This window comes from Rattus rattus, chromosome 17 (assembly GCF_011064425.1).
Source record: "Rattus rattus isolate New Zealand chromosome 17, Rrattus_CSIRO_v1, whole genome shotgun sequence".
NCBI lineage: Eukaryota > Metazoa > Chordata > Mammalia > Rodentia > Muridae > Rattus > Rattus rattus.
The window spans coordinates 30,791,610-30,815,659 of NC_046170.1; the positions used below are offsets into that span (position 1 = coordinate 30,791,610).

The following is a 24,050-nucleotide window of genomic DNA, read 5'->3' on the forward strand; positions in this document are numbered from 1 at the left end:
GTGATGAGATCTGTGAAGGAAAGAAGGCTGGGTGATGTGACTGGGAGTTGGAGGTGATGGAAGGTAGATGTTTCTGAGGCCCGAGTAAACAATGCTTTTCCCTCTGGGCAGCCGCAAGGAGTAAGATGGGAAGTCAGGTCGGCTGATTCGGCCTCCGAGGGGCGGCCAGACCCGCAGAACAAGTTCTGCCAAAGCCCAGCACGGAAAGGCCTTAAGCGACCACCGGCAGAAACCTGGCTCTGGGCTGCGGACCCGGGGCTCAGGCCTGGCGGCAGACGATCACCCGACCTCCCCACACTGGGTCGAGGCTCTGGCTCGGCTCTGATGCCCAGGCTCTACACGGAAACGGAGCCGGGCGGGAGGCCGGGAGCGGGGATGGAAGCCGGCAGCAGCTTCCCGCACGCAAGCCGCCAACTAGGCCGAGGAGGAGGCGTCGCGGGAGGGGCGGGGCCTGGCGAGACCCAAACAAGCCCACGTGCGACCGGCCCGTCGCGGTGACGTCACGGCGCGTTTGCGCGCGCGCTGGCCTTACCCTTGCCGCGGGCCGTAAAGCGCGGAAGGTCGCGGGCCCCTGCGGTCCCGGAACTTTGCGCTCTGCGTCCCGCCCCCTCCCCATTCCCTGTCCCCTTTCCGGCCAGCACAGACCCTCTTCAGCGGCTGTCCTGCCCTTCACTTCCGCCGGGCGTTGTTGAGCTCGCTGCCCGCAAGTTGCGGGCCCTTGAGGTAGGAAGCCGGCTAGGACCTGCGGGTCCGGGCGCCCCGCACGCCCTGTTGTCTGAGCTATGGCCTCTGGCTCCCGGTTATTCCTCCGGGTCTCTGAGGCGGTGCCACGGGTCCGGCGCCAGAATTCAGCCAGCAGAGCTGTGAGGGCCTCGGGAACCCGCGCCTGCCACCCCGGGCCTGCGCGCCGGCTCTCCTGGGCGGTCGGGCCTCGGGGCTGGCTGCGGCTCGGGCGGGCTCGCACCTGCTGTCACGGTCAGCTGTGACCCCGCATCTCTGCAGGTGGAAAGGTTTCCCACCTCGAAACGTGCGGTTTGGCTGCACTTTACCAACTCCTGTCAGAGACTGAGGGCGTTGGGGTTTCCAGTGTCTTGGGGTGATTGTTGTGTATGTTTCCGAGGTTCGAGTCCACGGTCTCCAAGCCTACTTCAAACATTTATGCGATCTTGATGTGTAGGGATAGTGATGTGGTCGAGGGTCCTTTAAGGGTCCTCTTTTTGGCGATAGGGAGGTATCATTTTCTCAAACTCTCTTGAGCATTGGTGCATTTGTTGAAAAATACTGTTCAGAGGCTCATTCTTTTGCTTTAAAACTTGCCCTGGTGACCCTGAGTTATGTGTGGGGGATTCAGCCTTCATTCTTTGTGACCTGCGGCTCATGCTGTTATCAGAGGAAGAATTCAGTTGTTCGAACTGTCACTGTTACTGTCTTTTAAAGATAGAATCTTGCACTGTGGCCCGGGCTCACCCGGAACCTGGGACATTTTTCCTGATTCAGTATCCAGTGGTGGGAGTTACAGGTGTGAGTACTGCTCCAGGATTGGGCGCCACTTTGTTGGTGTAATATCTGAGTGCAATCAGTCTGGGTCTTAAGGCTGTTTAGAAGTTACTCTTACTAGTAGAGATACAGTTAATTTTCACGAATTTCAAGAAAATACCGAATTTCCTGACGTTTTATTTGGAACGAGTTTGCCTTCTTCAGTGTCTATTTTTCTGGTTCTACCTCCTTTTCCTGTGAAACTTGCCTGGTTTTACTGCCAGACCTTCAGGAGTAGAATCTAATAACTTCTCTTCCTGGTGTAAATTTTTCTTTTTAAAACTACCTTAAAATGAATATATATTCATTTTATTTTATGAGTGTTTTGCCTATGTTTGTGCACCATATGCATTTTTGATGGCCACAAAAATCAGAAGAGGGCATCGGATTCACTGGAACTAAAGTTAAAGATTGTGAACTCTATGTGGGATTTGGGAATTGAACCCAGGCCCTCTGCAAGAACAGTAAGTGCTCTTAGCCACTGAGACATCTCTCTAGCCCTCTCTTCCTGGTGTACTTCAATCTTTTCCGCCCTCATCTCTTCACTTTTTTTTTTTTTTTTAAAGATTTATTTATTTATTATATATAAGTACACTGTAGCTGTCTTCAGATATACCAGAAGAGGGCATTAGATCTCTTTACAGATGGTTGTGAGCCACCATGTGGTTGCTGGGAATTGAACTCATGACCTCTGGAAGAGCAGTCGGGTACTCTTAACCGCTGAGCCATCTCTCCAGCCCATCTCTTCACTCTTGAAGGTCATGATGATCCCAGAGTCAACAGTCTTTTCTTAGCCTTATCAGCCTGGGCATTAAACATGCATTGTTCTTGCCTGAAACTGCTGTTTGTTCTTTTCTTTCTCTCTCGCTGAGTGAGCATACCTTTATTGGGGAAAAAGTGACAGAGACCTGGAGAATGAGAGGGGTTCTGAAGGAGGGATTCTCTGTTATGTTTCTTTCCCTTTGCTGTTCAATCTTTCCAGCTAGGGAAAAAGCTTCTGGTTCTGCTTCACAGAAACCTGGGTTTCTTTGAAATGCAGTTTGAGCAGGCCCATGCCTTTAATCCCAGCACTGGGGCAGGCAGAGACAGGTGGATTTCTGTGAGGTCTAAGCCATCTTGGTCTACATAGCAAATTCTAGGCCATTTGCTACAAGGTGACACTCTGTCTCATAAAGGAAAAAAGAAAGAGAAAAGAAATCAGTAGCAGTATTAATTATGATAATTGATAGGTTCTGATGCTAGATTTGCAGTTTAGTCTTTGATTACTGAGTAGTCATTTTACATTTTCCATTTTCCATTATGGAAGACTGTTCACTCATGCCTATGTATGGCCTGAGGTCTGTGGGAGCAAGGTGTGCACTAAAAGTAGAAACTAGAAGCCTAGAAACCTCCACATATGTTGGCAAGGGATTTGGAGAGAAGTTGGTGGATGGGTGTGAGATTTAGGATGTAGACTGGACGGGGAAGGTCCTGAGAAATGACTGCAGAAGAGAGATGAGAAAGGTAGAAACCAGGTGACACTCTGGATTCCAGTTTGAGGAGCCCTGGGGGACATACACTGTGTGGGAGGGTGGAGGGTGAGGTGTTTGCATACGGATGTGCTGGGTTTTACCTGTGGGATAAGGTGGGTGTGGCCACTCTGCACTTGATAAACAGATCTGAAGCTTAGGGGCAGGATTCTTGGGTCAGGCCATGCATCATTCCCAGAGTGACACTAAAATCACCTGGGGAGAGATGGGAAGGCTCAGGGTAGAAGGCTCCAGCAAAGAGCTATGACCCAGGACCTATAGAGGTGAAACTAGGAAGCAGAGTGGTCTGTGGTCTTAGTGGTGTGGTATGTGAGAGAGAGATCCTCTAAAACCAGCATATTGGGTGTTTTTAGTGAGGGAAGTATAGTGCTGCGGTAGGGCCAAAGTCCTGTTTTTGTTACAAGGGGATGTTTTCTGTTTAATAATTTACTGTCAAGTGAAAGATGGGTTCTTGAAAATCTTATTGGTCTGTTTGTTTGTTTGTTTGTTTGAGACAGGCTCTCACTATATAATCCTGGCTGTGTAGACCAGGCTGGCCTGACTCTGCTGGGATTAAAGATGTGGTGCCATCATGCCCAGCATAAATTTTTTTTTTGTTTGTTTGTTTTTTTCTCTTTTTTCAGATCTGGGGACCAAACCCAGGGCCTTGTGCTTGCTAGGCAAGCGCTCTACCACTGAGCTAAATCCCCAACCCCAATTTGTTTTATTTTTAATATAGTGCTGCTATGAAACACAAGGTCTCAAGTTCAGGCAATAGTTGGTTCTGTATCAACAAATTTACTTACCTAAGGGTTTGGGTTGTAGTTATTTATTTATTTATTTATTTATTTATTTATTTATTTATTTATTTATTTGAGATACGCTCTCTCTATGTAGCCCTTATTATCTTGGAACTCATTATGTTGAGCAGGCTGAACTCAAACAAAAGAGATCCAGAGATCTGCTTGCCTCTGCCTCTTGAGTACTGAGAATAAGGTGTATGGCCACCACTTTTATCCCCAAGGATACATTTTTGTTTAAAAGCTTCATTTGGGGATTGGAGAGATGGCTCACTGCTTAAGAGCACTGGCGGCTCTTCCAAAGTGCTTAGGTTAAATTCCCAGTACCCATATGGTATCAACAACAGTCTGTAACTTCAGTTCCAAGTGAACCTGGTGGCCTTTCTTGGCTTCCTTGAACACTGCATACACGTAGTGCACAGACAGATGTTTAAGCAAAACACTCATATACATAAAACAGGCAAAGTGGTAGAGCTTGGGCAGTGGTGCACTTTGGGATGTGGATGTGGGAAGGTCAGGAGTTCAAGGTCGTGCTTGGTTACATAGTCTAGGATATTTGAGAGTTTTGTCTCAAAAGAACAAGGATGGGGCTTTAAGTTATAGGTCCTTAAAGATGAGACCAGGAAACTGTTTCAGTCCTAGTGAATCTGACACCCTATTCTGACCTCCTCAGGGACCATGCACACGTATGGTATACAGATATGCAGACAGAACACTCATACACACACACACACTCTCTCTCTCTCTCTCTCTCTCTCTCTCTCTCTCTCTCTCTCTCTGTGTGTGTGTGTGTGTCTCGTGTGTGTGTGTGTGTGTGTGTGTGTGTGTGTGTCTTTTGGTCTTAGAGGACTTGAACCAATGGGGAGTCTAAGTACAGATGCTAGTAGTGGAGGTGGTGGCGGCTTTATTGGCAGTGTGTTGCCTGATTCCCACATATCTGCCACCCCTGTGTCTTAAGCTCTTTAATGCTGGCGTAGTCTGCCAGTAGGTCAGCCTTTAGTTTCCTGAGAGTTATCAGTATTCCTGTTAGATTTTTGTCAAAACCCTACCTTTTTTGTTTTCAATCAGTAATGACTGCTTGTTTACTGGACCACGCTGATCAAATACTCAGAGTCTCTTGTGGTTGGGTTCTTCAGTTCCTGTACCCAGCATTTCCCTGGCTCTTCTGCTGCATTATTCACACCAGAACTGGAACATTCTCTTTGGTTTGAGATAAATCTCTCTATTGCCAAGGTTTGCCTTGAACTCGAGCTTTTCGTGCCTCAGCCTCTGGCTTGCTGGCATCACATGTGTGCACCATCATGACTGGCTGAATTCTGTCATTCCTGCTTCCAGAACAATATGTATATTTTTTTGACTTACCTGCCATGTTCAGTCTAAGCCATTGTGTATGCTTGAACTGCTGTAGTATCTTCCTTTCTCATCTTTTTCCTTCATTCACCATCTACTCTCCACCATGGAGGCAGACTGACCTCCGAAAAACATGCAGATCACTTGATTCCCTTGCTTCAGTGATTTTGTTTGTTTGTTTGTTTATTGTGGCATTCAAGTACTGTAGAATTGATTCCTGCCTGTTTTTCTCAGGGTTATCTTAATCATTTCCCTTCCATCACTGTACTGCAGCCACTGCCTTCCTTTTTTTTGGAGGGGTGGGGCTTGTCAAATTGGTTTGTCTTACTACATATACTGATCCTTCAGACTAAGCATATTATATAGCTGCTTTCTTTCCATCTGCCTGTGTTGTTCCCATGCCTCATCTTCCTAACCTTCCCACTCGGCTTCCTTATTCCTTTTTTTTTTTTTTTTTTAAATGGGTTAATAGGTGTTGAACTCAGGTTTTAAGTTCCCTAGGCAAAGTGCCTTCACTTAGGAAGCCATCTCATTGGTTTTCTTTTTTTTTTTTCTCTTTATCTTTTTAAAAAAAATTTTAAAAATATTTATTTTTATATGAGTATACTCTTGCTGTTTTCAGACACACCAGAAGGAGGGCATCAGATCTGATTTCAGATGGTTGTGAACCACCATATGGTTTCTGAGAATTGAACTCAGGACCACTGGAAGAGCAGTCAGTGTGCCCTTAACCGCTGAGCCATCTCTCCAGCCCCATCTCATTGGTTCTTATTCTATGAATTCTTATTTCTGTCTATGTCTCTCTCTTCAGTATCTATCTTTAGACAGGATTTCCAATCCAAGCTGGCCTAGAAATCACAGTGTAGCTGAGGACGACCTTGAACTTCTGGGGAATCCTCCTATCTCCGCTTTTCAAGCCTGTGTTGCTAGGCCAAGTTTAGATATCTCTTTCTAGATCTCTCTCTCTCTCTCTCTCTCTCTCTCTCTCTCTCTCTCTCTCTCTCTCTCTTTATTTTATGTAAGAGTACACTGTCGCTGGCTTCAGACACACCAGAAGAGGGCATCAGATCCCATTACAGATGGTTGTGAGCCACCATGTGGATGCTGGGAATTGAACTCAGGACCTCTGGAAGAGCAGTCAGTGCTCTTAACTGATGAGCCACCTCACCAGCCCCCAGTTTAGAGTTCTTTGTGCTTGTTTTTTTGTTTGCCTTTGTGTGTGGGTGTGGGTGTGTGGTTTTTTGAGACAGTGTCTCTTTGTAGTTCTGGATGTCCTGGAAATCTCTACTTGGACCAGGCTGGCTTTGAACTCACAGAGATCTGCCTATATCTACCTACAGAGTACTAAGTGCTAAGATTAAAGGCATGTGTCACCATGCCTGACTTTATTTAAACAGTATTTGAAACAGGTCTTCAAATATATGTCAAATGAAGGGCTATTGTTCTTTGTTAAATCTTTTTCTCATTAGTCCCAAGAACTGACTTACATGTAATGATTTTTTTTTTCTTTCTAGTTGTATTTTTGGATCTTAGCTGAGTGAAAACATATATCTTCCAGGTGGTGATGCTTTACCGGTTGCTGTCTATTGTCCAAAGACAAAGAACTAGCCCAGGATGGCAGACCTGGTCATCGGCAAGAAGCAGCACGTCCGCTGCCGAGGCGCAGTCTATTGCTCTGCCCACCCAGGCCCAGGTGGTCATCTGTGGGGGTGGAATCATGGGTACGTCTGTGGCCTATCACCTCTCCAAAATGGGATGGCAAGATATTGTCCTTTTGGAGCAGGGCAGGTAAGGATCAAGTTCACTTGCCTTGGGGTTTGGCTGCAATGACGTACAGGGCTTCGTCACTCCCTGTCTTTTTCATAATGTCATCCCCATAGCTAATCTAAATGTTGCTCGCTAGGGTGAGAAGACCCCAGGTAAAACCTGCACTGTATTTAGCTGTGCTCTAGCACTCATGTTTTCTGCATTGTAGAGAGGTAGCAGATTTCAACAGTGTCTTAAAAGGACAAGGATTCATAGTCCACCTCATTTCTCTGACATCTTCACATAGCACAGCTGTGCCCTGTGGTCAGAAGTAGTTACATCCTGCCCATTTCTTTTTACTAAGTTTAGTCTTATTCAGTATAATTTTAGATTTACAGGGCCTAAGAGACAGCCAAGCAGTTAAGAGCACTGGTTGCACTTCCAGAGGACCTAGGTTTGGTTCCCAGTACCCATATCGCAGGTCAGAGCCATCTGTAACAACGGATCCAGTGGATCTGATACCCTCTTCTGGTCCCTGGTCATGAAGCACACGTGGTATGCAGATATATGTAGAAAAAACACTCATACATATAAAAATATTAAATTTAAAAAAAATTAACACGGCAGCTCACAACTGTTTGTAACTCCAAGATAAGATACTCTCACACAGACACACAGACATACATCCTGGCAAAATACCAATGTACACAAATAAATTATTTAAAAAATCTAAACCAACTATTGTATGTAGAGGGGGTATATGTGTATGATTCTCTCATCTACCTTTGTTTTGTGGGGATGGGTAAGAGGACATTGGATCCCATTACAGATGGTCTTGAGCCACCATGTGGTTGCTGGGAATTGAACTCAGGACCTCTGGAAGAGTAGTCAGTGTTCTTAACCACTGAGCCATCTCTCTAGCCCAGGATTTTTTAAATTTGTGTGTGTGTGTGTGTGTGTGTGTGTATACATGTACATAAGTGCAGGTGCAGAGGAATCAAATAAGCAGGAGTTAACAGGTGTTTGTAAGCTACCGAGTGGGTGATGGGAACTAAACTCGGTTCCTTTAGAAGAACAGCAACTTCACTTAACTACTGAGCCGTCTCACCAGGCCTTTGTTTTCTGTTTATTTTTAATGTGTATGACTATTTTGCCTATATGTATATCTATCTAGTACAAACATGCCAGGTGCCTGTGTGTGTTGGACAACCTACCACAAGTAGAGTTACAGATGGCTGAGCGACTGTAGGTGTCAGGAATCAAACTGAGGTCCTGACTGCTGAGACAGTGTCATTGTGCTGTTCCGGCTGGCCTGGAACTTGGAGATCTGCTTGCCTTTGCCTCCAGAGTGCTGAGCTAAAAGGCGTGTGGTTTCTTGCTTAGCTCGGGTTATAGGTGATTGTGACCCACAGTAGTGAGCCAGTGTGTGGTTGCTGGGAATTAAACCTGGCTCTGTTGTAATAACAACCAGTGCTGCTAATCTGCTGAGACTTCTCTAGTTCTGTAGCCTGAACTTAGATCCACAGATACAAGTTGAGTCTTTGTAACAGTATTTTGCATCTATGCTGCAGGCTGGCTGCTGGCTCAACAAGGTTCTGTGCTGGCATCCTAAGCACTGCTAGGCATTCAAGCATTGAACAGAAGATGGCTGACTATTCAAACAAACTCTACCATCAGTTAGAACAAGAAACAGGGATTCAAACAGGTAACCTGCTGTTTATTGGCCTTCCTGTCTTTAAACCCTTACTTAGTAGTTACTTGTCTCCATCCTGTATTCTGATCTGATGATTAAGACTTGTGTTGGAGAGGGCTGGAGAAGCCTATGGTTGTGGAATTTAAAATCAATAAACCTCATACAGTACGTAACAGTTGTATATAGTCAGCACAACCCTGCTCTAAGTCAAGGTATTTTTCTGTGTTGACTGACAGGCAGATTACAGCAACAATATGAAATAACTGGTGGGCATGGAACAAAATGGGTACAGCTATGTAGGGGGAAGCCTCAACAGAACTGTTGGAAGGACAGGAATGGTAATAAACGGTATGATCCCATTTGATGACAGAATGGGTAAAGGGACTGTTAGATGGCAGAGACTGAGGGCAACTTCATGTTCTGGGTAGGTTTCTGGGTTGTTTGTTTGCTTCTCCCAGTCCATGCCCTATCAGATCATCACCAGCTCCCTGTAGAGTAACTGAGCTTGGCCACCTAAGGCTCTGAAGTGAACTTAGTAAAAGTAGTTTCACAACATCGTCCTTGGTTTTTTGTTTTTTGTTTTTTGTTTTTTTTTTTTCTTTTCCTTTCTTTTTGGAGACAGGATTTCTCTGTATAACAACTGTCCTAGAACTTGCTCTGTAGATCAGACTGGCCTTGAACTCACAGGATCTGCCTGCCTCTGCCTCTTGAGTGCTGGGGTTAAAGTTTTGTACCACCTCTGCCCAGCTATCATTTTCCTTTTGTAGATTTATTTATTTGTTTGTCTGTGCCTGTGTCCGTATGTGTGTTTGTACACATATACATGCACCTTCAGAGGCCAGAAGAGAGCATCAGATCCTAGTTTGTATGAGAAGGTGTTTACTTTGTGCAGGACAAGTGAGAGATTCCATTTTGGTTGGACTGAATCTGATGGCAGCATATGGTGCTTGAGTCAAACATTAGCCAGCGTTTGAGTCGGATGTGGGTCTATAGCATGGGCCAAGGCGGAGCACTGACTCCCAGTCTGGCTTGAGTTGCTAGTATTTTGTTGAGTTTTGTGTTATTCCACTGGTTAGAGTTCAGAATTACAGTCATAGGCTTTGTTTTTTTATAAGATTAGTTAGCCTAGGATTAGTTCTAGTCACAGTCTAGAACCCCTTATTGGCTTGTCTTTTATGCTTGTGAGGCAGCAAAGAGTTGGGGAATAGTGAAGAGTAGTAAAGCAAGGAGCATAAGGTTTGCTTTAACCTGTTACTTTCACTGGAGCGGACCAGTGATGGAGTGAAAGGAAGCTTGGGTGCTTTAGTGGTGAAGAGTTTCTGGGTTTTTTTTGTTTGTTTGTTTTGTTTTTGAGCCAGGCTTTCTCTGTGTAGCCCTAGCTGTCCTGAGACTTGCTTTGTAGACCAGGCTATTGTTACACCCAAAGATCCACCTGCCTCTGAGCACTAGGACTAAAGGCGTGAGTCATCACACCCGGCTGAGATTCTCTGTTAAGTAGTATACATGGGTCGCTGAAGTTGCTCAGTAAGTGGAAATGCTTGCTGCCAAGCCTGACAGCCTGAGGTCAATACCTGGGACCCTACATGGTGGAAAGAGAGAATTGACCCCTACAAGTTGTCCTGTGACCTCCACGCAAGTACTATGGCACACATAAGCTCCCTCTGCCAAAAAAATAAATACAAGTGTAATGCGTTTTAAAAAGGCAGAGAGCAGTATACATGTGTAAGCTACCATGGAACTGCTGCTGATTTTTATTTTTCTATTATTCGTGTGTATGATATGCCTGTGTATGTGTGGGGATTCCTTTCAGGCTTTACCATAGGCAGAAAAAACCATCCATGAAAAGGTAAGAATAAAACTCAGCTCAAGACGTCCAGAGCCTGGCCCAGATCATTGGACTTTAGCTATATTTAGGCACAGAACAATTTTGGAAAAAAGTCTCTAGATAACAATTAACTCAGTCCCAAGTAGACAGTTTAGACATGTTTACACTGAGCTTCTTTACAAAGTACATCTAGCTTCTTTCACAAGAGTAGGCACTGTTGACTCAGATAGTGCCCATGATTTAGGGGCTGGGGGTCTTGAGTGAGGTAAACACAACCCCTATAGGTGTTAGGATTATCTGGGCCCTAAGAGACAGAAGTCACTTAGGCTGTAAAGCACAAGTGGCATCACTTATGGTCTAAAAAGAGTGCTCAAGATTTAGGGGAAAAGATCTGGGATAAGTAAAAACATAAACTCTGGGAGTCGAGCCTGTCTCCCCAGTCAGCAGAGAACCTCCAGGTTGTAAAACTACATCATGTCATTCCAGGGAGAGCAGGTACCCATATCATTCCATTGAAGAGATAAGCTGTGACTTCCCTGGCTTCTCCAGTGCCAGGACACGTGTGCACAAAGTCTTTTCGCCTTTTACGGGTACGCAGAGGTCAGAGCAGACTCTCAAGAGTCGGTTCTCTACTTGCCCTTTGTTGAGGCAGGGTGTCTTGTTTGTGCCATTCTGCTTACTTCAGATTAGCTCTCTCACCAGCTCTGAGAAGTTCTTCTGGCTTCACCTCCCATCTTGCCATAGAAATGCTGGGACTGTAGATGCTAGCCAGTGAATCCAACTCTTTCTGGGTTCCAGGGATTTAATTAAGGTTACCAGGCTTTCATGGCAGGCACTTTGACAACTACTGAAGCATCTTGCCAGCCCTTTCTCTGTTTTTGTTATTTAAGTTGAAGACACATATATAATTTAAATTTAATGAGAAGACTATGTATGACCTTGGATTCCTAATCCTCTTGCCACCTCCTTCCAAGTGCTGGGATTAGAGATGTGTGCCATCACAACCATAGTTCTTCCATTGTGACAGAATTTTGTCAAGTAAGGGAACAATACGACTAAAAGTTGATAGTCTTTTTTGGGGGTGGGAGGCCTGAGGATGTAGAGTAGTGATAGAGTCTTTGCCTGATACATGTGAAGCTCTAAGTTTGATTCCTAAAAATTAGAAAATATAAATGGAAAGTAACAGGTTTTTTTTTTTTTTTTGGTTCTTTTTTTTTGGGGCTGGGGACCGAACCCAGGGCCTTGCGCTTCCTAGGTAAGCGCTCTACCACTGAGCTAAATCCCCAGCCCCGGAAGTAACAGGTTTTACTGTTTTAACAGTTTAACAGTTTTAACAAGCACCAGCTCTGTCAATCTGACTTAATTCCTGGGTCCTACATGGTAGGAGAGAATCAACTCTTCCAAACTGTCTTCAGAGCTCTGTGTGTAGGCTATGGCATGTGTGCATCCACACTAAATATATACATACATACATGAATGCATGCATACATACATACATACATACATTTAACAATTTACTTTTATTTTTAAAAAATTATGTGTTTTAGAGTACGTGTGCATGAATCCTTATGCCCACAGGAGCAGAGAAGTTGGATCTCCCTGGAGCTGGAATTATAAGAAGTTGTGAGCTACCTGATGTGGGTGCTAGGAATTGAACTCAGAATCTTTGGAAGAGAATTATGTGCCCTTAACTGCGGCCAGCTCTTCAGCCCCAAATAAATATATTTAAAGCTACTATCTGCTGTTTTTTTGCAAAATGGAAATACAGAAAAATAAATCTACTGAGATTGGTAGGTGGGAAACAGTATATAACAGCTGCAATCAGGAGTGATAGTCTAAGTCTATCTCTCTATAATTTTGGCTTTAAAGGACTGGGTAGGGCTGGAGAGATGGCTCAGCGGTTAAGAGCACTGATTGCAGGGGTTGGGGATTTAGCTCAGTGGTAGAGTGATTGCCTAGCAAGCGGAAGGCCCTGGGTTCGGTCCCCAGCTCCGAAAAAAAGAAAAAAAAAAGAGCACTGATTGCTCTTCCTGAGGTCCTGAGTTCAACTCCCAGCAACCACATCGTGACTAACAACCATCTGTAAGGGTATATGATGCCCTCTTCTGGAAGAGAGTGACAGTGTACTCATACATAAAATAAATAAAATCTTTTTAAAAAAAACCATATGTAGCTGGGTGTAGTGGTGCATGCCTTCAGTCCCAGCACTCAGGAAGCAGAGGCAGATGGATCTTTGTGAGTTCAAGGCCAGCCTGGTCTACTAAATGAGTTTCAGGACAGCCAGAGCTATATAGTGAGACCCCTGACCCCCAAATTCATGTATATATTTTCAAGATTAATTTTTACTTTATGTATATGACCTAGTTACTATTTTATTGCTGAGAGTAGACATCATGACCAAGGCGATTTATAAAATGAAGTGTTTAGCTGGCAGGAAAAATGGCAGAAGGCAGGCAGGCAGGCATGGAACTGGAGCAGGAGCTGAGAACTCGCATCTGATCTGCAAGATGGAGGAAGAGAGAGTGTGAGACTTGGCGTGGTGCGGACTTTTTTAAAACCTCAAAGCCCAACAACCCCAGTGGCACACCTTCTCTAGCAAGGCCATGCTTCCTAAACCTTCCTAAATAGTTCCCAACTGGGAACCCAATTCAGCATTCAAATATGGTCTGTGAAGACCATTCCCAATCAGACCGCCATACTGTTATGTGAGTATTTGCCTGCTGCAAGTGTTTATGCATGTATGTACTATGTGTGTATATGATGTATATGTACCGTGTGTATATGATGTATATGTACTGTGTGTGTATATGGTGTATATGTACTGTGTGTGTATATGGTGTATATGTACTGTGTGTGTATATGATGTATATGTACCATGTGTGTATATGATGTATATGTACCGTGTGTGTATATGATGTATATGTACCGTGTGTGTATATGATGTATATGTACTGTGTGTGTATATGTACTGTGTGTGTATATGATGTATGTGTACTATGTGTGTATATGATGTATATGTACCATGTGTGTATATGATGTATATGTACCATGTGTGTATATGATGTATATGTACTGTGTGTATATGTATATGTACTATGTGTATATGATGTATATGTACTATGTGTGTATATGATGTATGTGTACTATGTGTGTATATGATGTATATGTTCTGTGTGTGTATATGTATATGTACTGTGTGTATATATGTATATGTACTATGTGTGTATATGTATATGTACTGTGTGTGTGCCTGCTGCCTATGGAGGCCAAAAGAGGTTGTTGGATCTTTTGGGTGGTTGTTAGGCAACGTGTAGGTTCTTGAAACTGATCATGGGCCCTTTGAAAAGAGTATCAAGAGCTTTTAACTGCTAAGCCATCTCTCCTGCCTCACTTTTGAATTGTTTTAACATTTATGTACTCAGATACAGAATCTGGAAGGATGGGAAGAGACCAACAGTCTTGTAAGTGGGTAGCATTATACTGAAGCAAGGTTTAGACGGGGAAGCTTTTGACCATGGTATGTTTCTTTTTTCTATGTTTTGAGCTGGACTTGAACTCTTAGGCCCCAGTGAACCTCTTCCCAGCTTCTTGTGTATCTGAGACTATAGGTGCCCATTTTTGACCAGGGTATTTAAACTGTTCACGCTTAGCCTAAAGGCAGATACATTTGATACAACTGGCCCGTTTTGTTTCCTAAGGAGATGTGAACTCTTCTGTTTGTTTGTTTTTTTCTGTTTATCTTTGGATTCAGCGAATTAGTAATATATGACAGTAACTGGAGAGTAAATACATTAAGGATAAAGAGAAGCAGGCATTTTGGTGTTGGAGAAGGAGGGTTTATTACTTGTTATGTTGCTGGTGACAGATTGCCTGACAAGCCACCTAAGGGTTTGTTTTAGCTTATGCTGTGAGGGCACAGATAGTGGGTACACAAGAATGAGGAAGGCATGGTGGCAGGAGCGAGAGGTAACTTGTCACCTCACTTTGCGTCTACAGTTTGGAAACAGATGAATGTTGCTGTCGTACTTGCCTTTTTATTTTATCTGGAACCCCAGCCCATGGGATGGTGTTTCCACATCAGAATAGGTCTTTGATCTTTAAGCCTCTCTGGAAATGGCCTCACAGACATCTCTAGATATTTGTTTTCTAGGACGTTCTAAACCCTGTCAGGTTGACAGTCAAGATTAAGCAGTAGGTTAAGATACCGAGAGGCTATGCTCATTTCTGTGAACTTAGTATTCAGGAGGCTGAAGAAGGAATGAGTGCTGCTGGGAGTTCCGGAACAACTTGGGTTAAAGAGTTAGACTTTGTTTTAAAAACAGAACAGGGGTGGGTGTGGCTCCTGGTGAGGGGCGGGGCTGGGGATGTTGTCCACTGCAGCTCAAAGGCTGGCCTGAGTATCAGTCCAACCTGGGGCTCTCTGGAGAGGGCCAAGGGGGGAGGAGAAGTGGCGATGTCTACACTGTACCAGGCAGCTCAGGTCTCAGCCAGGTACCATCAAGCTCAGTCATTTTGCCCAAGCCGGTGGAAATGTCATTTGGTCTTCTCTGTGTGTTCTCCATTGTGATCTCCTTTCTCTATATTGGGATACTAATTAGCAAGAACTTTGCTGCTCCACTTGAGGAGCTTGACATTTTTGTCCCAGAGGATGACGATGAGGACAGTGATTAACAGGGCACAGGGAGTGTAGGAGGAAGCACTAATGAAGTGGTGGCATGCTCAGCTCCTTCCCTGTCGGCCAAAGGGTCAAGGAAAGCCCTCAGCCTCACCTCCTCATGGCTTGTGACAACAGCCCTGTGCTTTGGGACGTTCCCTCACAGCTGTCCACAGAGCACTGGAAATAACACGTAAGCAAATCATGAGTATATAATAAATGATCATGTATGATTTAAAAAAAACAGAACAGGGAGCTGGAGGGATAGCTCAATGGTTATGAGCATTTTCTGCTCTTCCACGAGAGAAAGAATATGAGAATGTAGCCATGCGGGCCTTTTCTATGCCTGCCCCAGTTCTGAATGACATGGAAGCTTCTATTCATTTATGAATGCTTAGGCCGTACAGCTAGGCATTGTTTTCCACTAACTCTTAACTCAGTTACCCAGTTTATAGTCTCCTAAGTTCTGCCTCATGGCTGGTTGCCTCTCCTCAGTTTCATCCATCCATGTCTTGGTGGCTGAATCTCCCGTGCACTCTCTCTCAGAGGTCCTCTCCGTCCAGAAGTCCCATCTCACTATTCTGCTTTTTGCCATAGGCCATAGACTTTTATTTTAACCAATCAGAAGGTGATGGAGAACAGTGTTTATAAAATACTAGGTCAGGAGATGCTTACCAGTACCAAAATTTTACCTGTAATCAGATCTCTGCTGGTTCAGAAATCAGCATTTGGGTAATACAGAGACAATTGTTCCACAGTACATTAAAAACAGTATCCCTGCAAGGGAAAGCTGGTGAAATGGTTTGGTAGGTTAAACTTCTTGCTGAACTCATAGTAGGAGGAGAGAACTGATCCCTGAGAAGGTTGTCCTCCAACTACCACACACATGCTGTGGCATTTGTATATATACTCATCTAAATACATTAATAATAATTTTTTTTTGAGATAGAGTTTCACTATGTAGCTTTAGCTAGACTTGAACCTGCTATGTAGATCCTACTGGCCTTGAACTCACAGAGATCCTACTCACAGAATCTGTCTACCAAGTGTATGTGCTATCATATCAGGGCTGGCTATGAAAAATTTTTTTAAAAGAAAAAAATCAACATGAAAGAAGATGAACTAGAGATGGCATTGTGTCTTGGTTTGGAAAAAACCTTCCCACCCAAGAGGAATCAAAACTTATTAAATCACTTAATTCCAGGAAACTTCCAGCTGTAGAAAGGCTAGGGAGCCAAGATATAGGGGAGATGAATAAGCTGCCCAGACATTACTGCTTCTGCAGGACTCTTCAGTCATTCACCCGCTTACTCAAGACTGAATGTTCTAAGAAGGTCCACTCGCCTATGTCTAGGTAACAGCTTGTTGTTTGGCTGTACTGGGGAAGGAGTTAGAATTCTAGTTGACCCTCACAGAACTGTGAGCTGAGAGTAGTTATGTCTCTGATATGTTTGCACTTTGCTGGATGATTCATAATAGGTCTAACCTATAAATCTAGTAGATCCCATTGGACCACTCATTTGATTGACTTTTTTTACAGGTTACTTAAGGACAGGCTCAATCTCTCTGGCCCAAACTCAGGACCGGTTGATCTCTCTGAAGCGTATCAACTCAAGGCTGAAGTACGTATGAGAACTACATACTCTTCTTAGACCAAGACTGCACACCCCTCCTGACTTTCATGCTTGACCTCTGTCAGAGAGCCCATAAATGTCATTGTCCCCTTGTGTTTTGTACAGTGTTGTAGGTATCCCTTCTGAGATCATCTCCCCGAAGAAAGTGGCCGAACTTCATCCTCTCCTCAATGTGCATGATCTGGTGGGAGCCATGCACGTTCCTGAGGACGCAGTAGTGTCCTCTGCTGATGTGGCTCTTGCCCTGGCAAGTGCCGCCTCCCAGAATGGTGAGCAGACTTTTGTCTGTTTATATATCTGCTGCTGCTGCTGCTGCTGCTGCTGCTCCCCCCTTCTTCCTCTTCCTCCTCCTCCTCTTCCTCCTCCTTATTATTTTGCATGAGTTTGGAAAGAAGGGGTTATCTAAGGTGTATCACAGTAGGTACTAAGACCCACTTAGTTATGGACAAAGAAAGGTGTGAGATACTCAGATTCCCAGTTTTGACCACTGCACTGTGTTGGGATCAGGAGTCATTTCAGAAACCATACAAATGATCTCAATCAGACAAGGATAGTTTATTGAGCATACACCCAGGACTGATCAGTCAGGGCCATGGTCTAGACTCTGGAACCGGACTGCGATCCTGAAGTAAGATTCTACAGGGTTTTTAAGCCTAAAATCTACAAACACTGTGCCAAGTTATTCCACCAATCAGAACTTAGGAATAAGGGATTTCCCTAGGAACATGTCTTTTTGTACATTTATCTTCCTCCTATTGGTTGGGGTATTCAGCTGTGGCAGGGGACTTGCCTTGTCTAATATTCATGTCCTAACTTGCCAACCAGGATGTCAGTTACCCATGTACGTGTCTCTTTTTGCCAAGTTAGGATGTCAGTTCCCAGGGAGGTCTTGGGAACTTAAACTATACTTGACCCCTACTCAAAATGGAAGTCTTATTCCAAATAGTTTCTTACATTGGTGCAGGTGTCACTCTTTTGTTAGGGTCCATCCCAGGAGTAGCTTATAAAAGCAAATACTGTAAAAGCTTATACATGGGTACAGGAAGTGCCACTGGGTAGTTGGTTTGGGACCAATCTTATTGTGGGTAACTTTACAAAGAAGTTATACTAACTTCTATCTTGATTGGTTTCCAAGGGCACAGAACATAGAATATATAATCAACTTGGGCATGAGAAAGTTTCCTAGTAACAGCAGAAACATGAGAAAGTTTCCTTTTAATGGCAGGCTAGCCAGCTAACAGTTACCTAGGCCTTAAAATTCTACCTAGGCCTTAATATTTTACCTAAACCTTCATAATACTGTATTTTTAAATAGTATCCATTTGTTCTAAGGAACTACTTGTGTGGATTAATATGTGTCAGACTTACGGGAGTCCCTGCTCTTGGACTTGAGAAGTGCCAAGGCTAGAGAATGGGTTGGGAGTTTAATCTATAGCTTACACAGGATCAGGAGTGAATTAGAGAATGACTTAATGTCCAGAGTGTTACATATACTTTATGACTTATAGTGCTGAGAATTGGACCCAGTGCTTTGGCATGCCAGGCAGATAGATCCTCTACTACTGAGCTGTATGGCTTTTTTTTTTTTGTTTGTTTGTTTGTTTGTTTTGTTTTGTTTTTTTGTTTGTTTTGGTTTTTTTGAAGTAGGGTTTCACTGTGTAGCTCAGGCTGGCCTGAAACTGGCCATGTGGCCAAACCTTAGACTCCAAAGTGCTGAAAGCACCATTGTATATCACTGTACCAAGCTTAGGTTCGGTTTTTAAAGTATTGATCCAGCTTCTTTAGTACCTTTTTGGAATAGAGAATCAGCTTCAGAAAACTTTTTTAAAATTATTTATTTTATGAATATGAGTGCTGTATCTGCATGTACACCTTCACCCAGAAGAGTGTCATCAGATCCCAGTACAGATGGTTATAAGCCAGAATTGTGGTTGTTGGGAATTGAACTCAGGACTCCTGGAAGAATAGTCAGTGCTCTTAATGGCTGAGCCATCTCTCCAGCCCTCCAGAGACCTTAATATTGTAACATCAAATAATGTGCCTTCTTTTTCTTTCTTTTTGGTTTTCTGAGACAGTTTCTTTGTGTAGCCCTGGCTGTACTAGAACTTGCTCTGTAGACTAGGCTGACCTAGAACTCACAGAGATCCTCCTGCTTCTGCCTCCCAAGTGCTGGGATCAAAGGCCTGCAGCACCACTGCCTGGCTAATACCTTACCTTCATTTTTCTTTGTTTTGAAATAGGTGTTCAGATTTATGACCGGACAAGTGTTCTTCATGTACTGACCAAAAAAGGTCAAGTTACTGGTGTGGAGACAGATAAAGGGCAGATTGAATGCCAGTATTTTGTCAACTGTGCTGGTCAGGTAGGTTGGCCACAGTACTACTGGGTTTCTGACTTTATTTAAATATGGACTTTTTACTGTGGAGGTAGAAGATTATCATAGTCTCAGATACTATACTGCTTATTTGGACTGGGTAATCCTGAATTATATTCTAAACCAAAAAACCTATACTTAGTCCTCAGCGATGAGCAGCTAGCGGTTTGGTAGTCTTTCTCCACACTGGGTACGGTAATACCATCTTAGTCAGCAGCTACTGACTGTGTTTCTGTTCCTCTTCTCCCGCAAACTGCCCGCTGTAGTGGGCGTATGAGCTGGGTTTGTCCAGCGAGGAGCCGATCAGTATCCCGCTGCACGCCTGTGAGCACTTCTACCTTCTGACTCGTCCCTGCGATGTCCCTCTGCAGAGCAGCACACCAAGTGAGGACTTGTACTTTTTCTTTCTTTCGTTCTTTTTAAAAATAATTTCATCTCCTTGCTAGCGAGTATCTTGTCCTTTGAAAGGAAAACTTCATTAAAGACACATTTCATCTAGAGAACTTTTTTCTTTTCTGGAGCATGTTAAAGAGGGGGGAATTCAAGTCTGACTTTTCTTTGATTACTTCTTAGGAAAAAATAGCCAAAATGAAGATACCATTAAGGATGTTTTTGGGTTTTGGTTTTTTGTTTGTTTGATTTTTTGAGACAGGGTTTCTCTGTAATAGTCCTAGCTGTCTTAGACTTGCTTTTTAGACCAGGCTGGCCTCAAACTCACAGATATCTACCTGCCACTGCCTCCTGAGTGCTGGGATTAAAGGCATGCACCATCACTGCCCTGCTTTGTTTGTTTGATTTTTTTCTTTTTTTTTTTTCTTGGTTCTTTTTTTGGAGCTGGGGACCGAACCCAGAGCCTTGCGCTTCCTAGGCAAGCGCTCTACCACTGAGCTAAATCCCCAACCCCCTTTTTTTTTCTTTTTAAAGATGATTTTAATCCCTAATATAGTTCATTGAGAATTTGGAATATAACTTTTGTACTTTTCAACTAGAATGGTATCAGTTGTATAGGTAGTCCACATACTTGGTGATCTAATGGTTACAAACATGGAAGAAAGAAAAGGGGGTTATTTTACTTCTTCCTCTGTCTGTCTGTCTTTCTCTTTCCTTCCCTTTTCCCTCCCTCCCTCCCTCCCTCCCTCCCTCCTTCCTTCCCTTTTCTTTTGGTGTTTTGAGGCAGACAGTAGCGCTGCCTGTCCTGGAACTCACTCTGTAGATCAGGCTGGCCTCAGACTCCACCTTCCACTACCTCCCAGTGTTAGGATTAAAGGCGTGCACTACTGCTGCCTGGCCTTCAAGGGTGTTCTAAGACTAATGGATGCCTGTATTTACTGGATGCTGTGATGTTGGTAAGGCCAACATCTAGGGATCTAGATGGTCTCTAACCCTTGTTCTTCTCCTTTGTCCCACATCCGTGTTCTTTTCCTTTAGCCGTTGTGGATGCGGACGGAAGAATTTACATTAGGAACTGGCAGGGTGGCGTCTTGTCTGGAGGCTTTGAGAAGAACCCAAAACCTATTTTCACTGAAGGCAAGAACCAGTTGGAAATTCAGAACCTTCGGGAAGATTGGGATCACTTTGGTATGTGAAGTAAATTACAGCAACAATGCCTTCTACTTATCTAAGATGTTACATTTGTCAGGGTGTCTTCATGAATGGTTTATTATGTATTTTTGAGACAGCTCCAGAAAGTACAGTAGTAAGCATAAAGAACAGTCTAGAGTTTGCTTGAACTGAGGGTGTGGTTACTGCTGAGATCCATGGAGGCAGGGTCTACAGACTTGCTTGATGAGCCTGACTTACCAGTTAGTCATTTAAGTCACTGCTGAAGCTTTAGACTAGAAGGGAAGGGGTCTTTCTTTTTGTAAGACTTAATGCAATTGAAGAGGTTTCTACAAAGCTGGGCATGGTGATGTATTCCTGCTTTTAATCCCAGTATATGGGAGGCTGAGGCAGGAGGATTGTGAAAGTAAATTATTTTGCTGATGTGGTCTTTATTAAGACTAAGTAACGTTGTCTTTTTGAATAATTATTGTAGTTACATGGTTATAAGTTGAAAGGGTATGAAAAGACCTCCTATCTTTTTTCTTCCATCCTTGGTAGGTGTTACAAGAATAAACTGCTGCTTATGGGGACTAAACCCTCGTGTCCATCAACCAGTCAATCCTGTTTGCTTCTATCACCACTGTCCCATGGGACAGTGATAGTATAGAACAAAGTGCAAGCCCGTGCTTCATCCATCTCAGTATAGGAAACACTGTCTTTCATGGGAACGCTAGCTGGTCTCTAAGACCTTTCCCACACTCCTTGACCCCCTCAGGATTACTGCTTGTCGCCTTCTGTGTTTTTGTTGTGTGGCTCCTTACCTTTGTAAAGTATGATTTTTCTGACTCTGAATGCCAGGCATTTTGTAGGTGTGTTCTGTAATCCCACCAATTTTCATCTTTCTAGTAACCAAATGACTCTCAGAAAAGTCTCCTCTAAAGAATTTTTTTTTTTTTTTTTGGTTCTTTTTTTTCGGAGCTGGGGACCAAACCCAGGGCCTTGCGCTTCCTAGGCAAGCGCTCTACCACTGAGCTAAATCCCCAACCCCAAGAATTTTTTAAGAGGAGTTAAAAGTACAAGTACTTGAAAAGTTTAATTCCCTAAAGGTGAGGACTCTGTTTGGGTTTGTTTTGATTGCTCAGAGCCCCTGTTGAGTTCCCTCCTGCGCAGGATGCCAGGATTGGAGTCTGTGGAGATTTTGAAGTTGGTGAATTGCCCTGAGACCTTCACGGCAGACATGAAGTGCATCATGGGCGAGTCCCCTGTCGTCCAGGGCTACTTTGTCCTGGCAGGGATGAACTCTGCTGGCCTGTCGCTGGGCGGAGGAGCTGGAAAGTAAGTCTGTTCTACGTTGTCACCTGTGGACACCTCAGCTTGCTAAGTTCTTCCCTTTCAGATTGTTCATTGTTAATACGGTGTGTGTGCAGACAGTAATGTAAATAACGGTATGTATTTGAGAGTTATTATCTTCATGGTAATTGCTTTATTCATATTCCATAAATGTTACTAAATATAATGCTTTAGGAACTCAGTCATTTAGTTAGCCACAACCTGTGGAAAAAAAATTTATTTTAATTTTTCAATTTCAACAAATGTTTTGATTGCGTAAGGTTAGGAGTAGCCAGGTTTGAAGTGAAATAGGCAATCATGCTAGGCTGTTAAAGTTTTAGTTTAAAAATAGGTTCTTAGAAAAATCAGCTGGGAGAGGCGCTGCATGATTTTAATCCCAGTTGGGAAGCAGAGGCAGGTGGATCTCTGTAAATTTGAGGCTGGTCAAGACTACATAGTGAGACTCTGTTTTGAAAAAAAAAGCCAGTCACAGAAGGATACAAATATTGTACAGTTCCATTTATGTGGGGGTACTTAGGGTAGTCATAGGAACAAAGAAAAATGGCGGTTGCCCAGCGAAGAGAAAATGCGGAGTTTCGTTAGATAGGTCTGTTGTCTCGCTCGGTTCTGCAGGATGGAAGGAGCTCCTAAGTGGACTGTGAGTGGTTACACAGCAGGGCACGTGCGCTCGACTCCACTGTGCCACACACTTAGCAATAGTTGATCAGCTATATTCACACAGCTCCAGCTCTTAGGAGGTCAAGCACAGGAGGGTCAGGTGTTCAAGGTCACTCTTGGCAGCATAGGACACTTTATCCTCAGGTTAAAAAGGTTGACTATTGGATATGGTGGCACATGCCTGTAATCCTAGCACTTGGGGACTGATAGAGGAGGACTGCGGTGACTTTGAGACTAGCCTTGACTACGTCGTGATTTCTGTTCAGCCTGGGTTAAGAGTGGGAAAGTAGGGCCAGCATGGTGGTGCTCACCTTTATCCCAGCACTCAGAAGGCAGAAGCAAGAGGATCTCTGAGTTCGAGGCCAGATTTGGTCTACAAATCCAGTTCCAGCTAGGGCTGTTGCACAGAGAAACGCTTGTCTAGAAAAACAAACCCAACAAATCACCCCTACCCCCACTCCAAAAAACCTAATTTGAAATTTATATATTGAAATATATTTATATATTTTATATTTTGCTAGTAAATAGTACTATTTATATGTATTTGATGCATTCTGGTAAACCTTTTTTAAGAGGTGGGAGTTCAAGACAGAGTTTCTTCATATAGCCCTGATCCTCTTGGAACTCACTATGTAGACCAGGCTGGCCACAGACTCAGAGATCCACCTGTCTCTACCTCCTGGATGCTGGGACAGAAGGTTCATACCACTACTGCCTTAGCTCCTTTTTTCTTTTTTAATGATTTATTTACTTTTATTTTATGTGCATTGGTTTTTTGCCACATGTTTGTTTGTGAGGGTCCCAAATCACTTGGCACTGGGTTGCAGACAGTTGTAAGTTGCCATGTGGTTGCAGGGAATTGAACTCGGGTCCTAAGGAAGAGCAGCCAGTACTCTCACCTGCTGAGCCATCTCTCCAGCCCATCTGTTTTTCTCTTTTAAAAAGTGTTTTATTTTTAACTATACATACGTGTGTGTGTGTGTGTGTGTGTGTGTGTGTGTGAGAGAGAGAGAGAGAGAGAGAGAGAGAGAGAGAGAGAGAGAGAGAGAGAGAATGAATAAATATGTGCACATGAGTGCAGGTGCCTGTGGTAGCTAGGTGTCGGGTGTCGAATCTTCTTGCTGGAGCTGAAGTTAAAGGGTGAGTTCTGGCAACTAAACTTCCGGCCCTATGTGCTCTTATTTTGCTGAGCCATCTCTTTAGCCCTTCTAACTCAGTGTTTTTGATATTTGTAGGGTGAATGAGTTCGGTTTTGTTTTGTTTTTCTAATTGTCACAAAGCAGCAATTTTTAAAAATCCAGAAATAAAATTACCTGCTCTGTCCAAAATCATACTCTTCAAGGATCAAATGTATTTTATCATAATTAAAGTGAGATGGTTG

General features: G+C 43.7%; 1 protein-coding gene across 3 annotated transcripts in view; it reads left to right on the forward strand.

Moving 5' to 3' along the window:
- Nucleotides 1–533: 533 nt before the first annotated feature.
- Nucleotides 534–24,050, forward strand: part of Pdpr (pyruvate dehydrogenase phosphatase regulatory subunit) — a 43,707-nt gene continuing 20,190 nt past the window's right edge. The window contains exons 1-10 of one of the 3 annotated variants that reach the window (XM_032887408.1): nucleotides 534–723; nucleotides 1,438–1,521; nucleotides 6,753–6,982; nucleotides 8,512–8,645; nucleotides 16,653–16,734; nucleotides 16,852–17,015; nucleotides 18,987–19,108; nucleotides 19,387–19,504; nucleotides 20,549–20,698; nucleotides 21,805–21,997. In XM_032887408.1, the coding sequence (XP_032743299.1) occupies nucleotides 6,759–6,982; nucleotides 8,512–8,645; nucleotides 16,653–16,734; nucleotides 16,852–17,015; nucleotides 18,987–19,108; nucleotides 19,387–19,504; nucleotides 20,549–20,698; nucleotides 21,805–21,997 (1,187 nt within the window). In that variant the 5' untranslated portion in view covers nucleotides 534–723; nucleotides 1,438–1,521; nucleotides 6,753–6,758. Of the gene's footprint in view, nucleotides 724–1,437; nucleotides 1,522–6,752; nucleotides 6,983–8,511; nucleotides 8,646–16,652; nucleotides 16,735–16,851; nucleotides 17,016–18,986; nucleotides 19,109–19,386; nucleotides 19,505–20,548; nucleotides 20,699–21,804; nucleotides 21,998–24,050 lie in introns of those variants that run through there. The other 2 variants (XM_032887407.1, XM_032887409.1) reach the window with 2 other exon arrangements.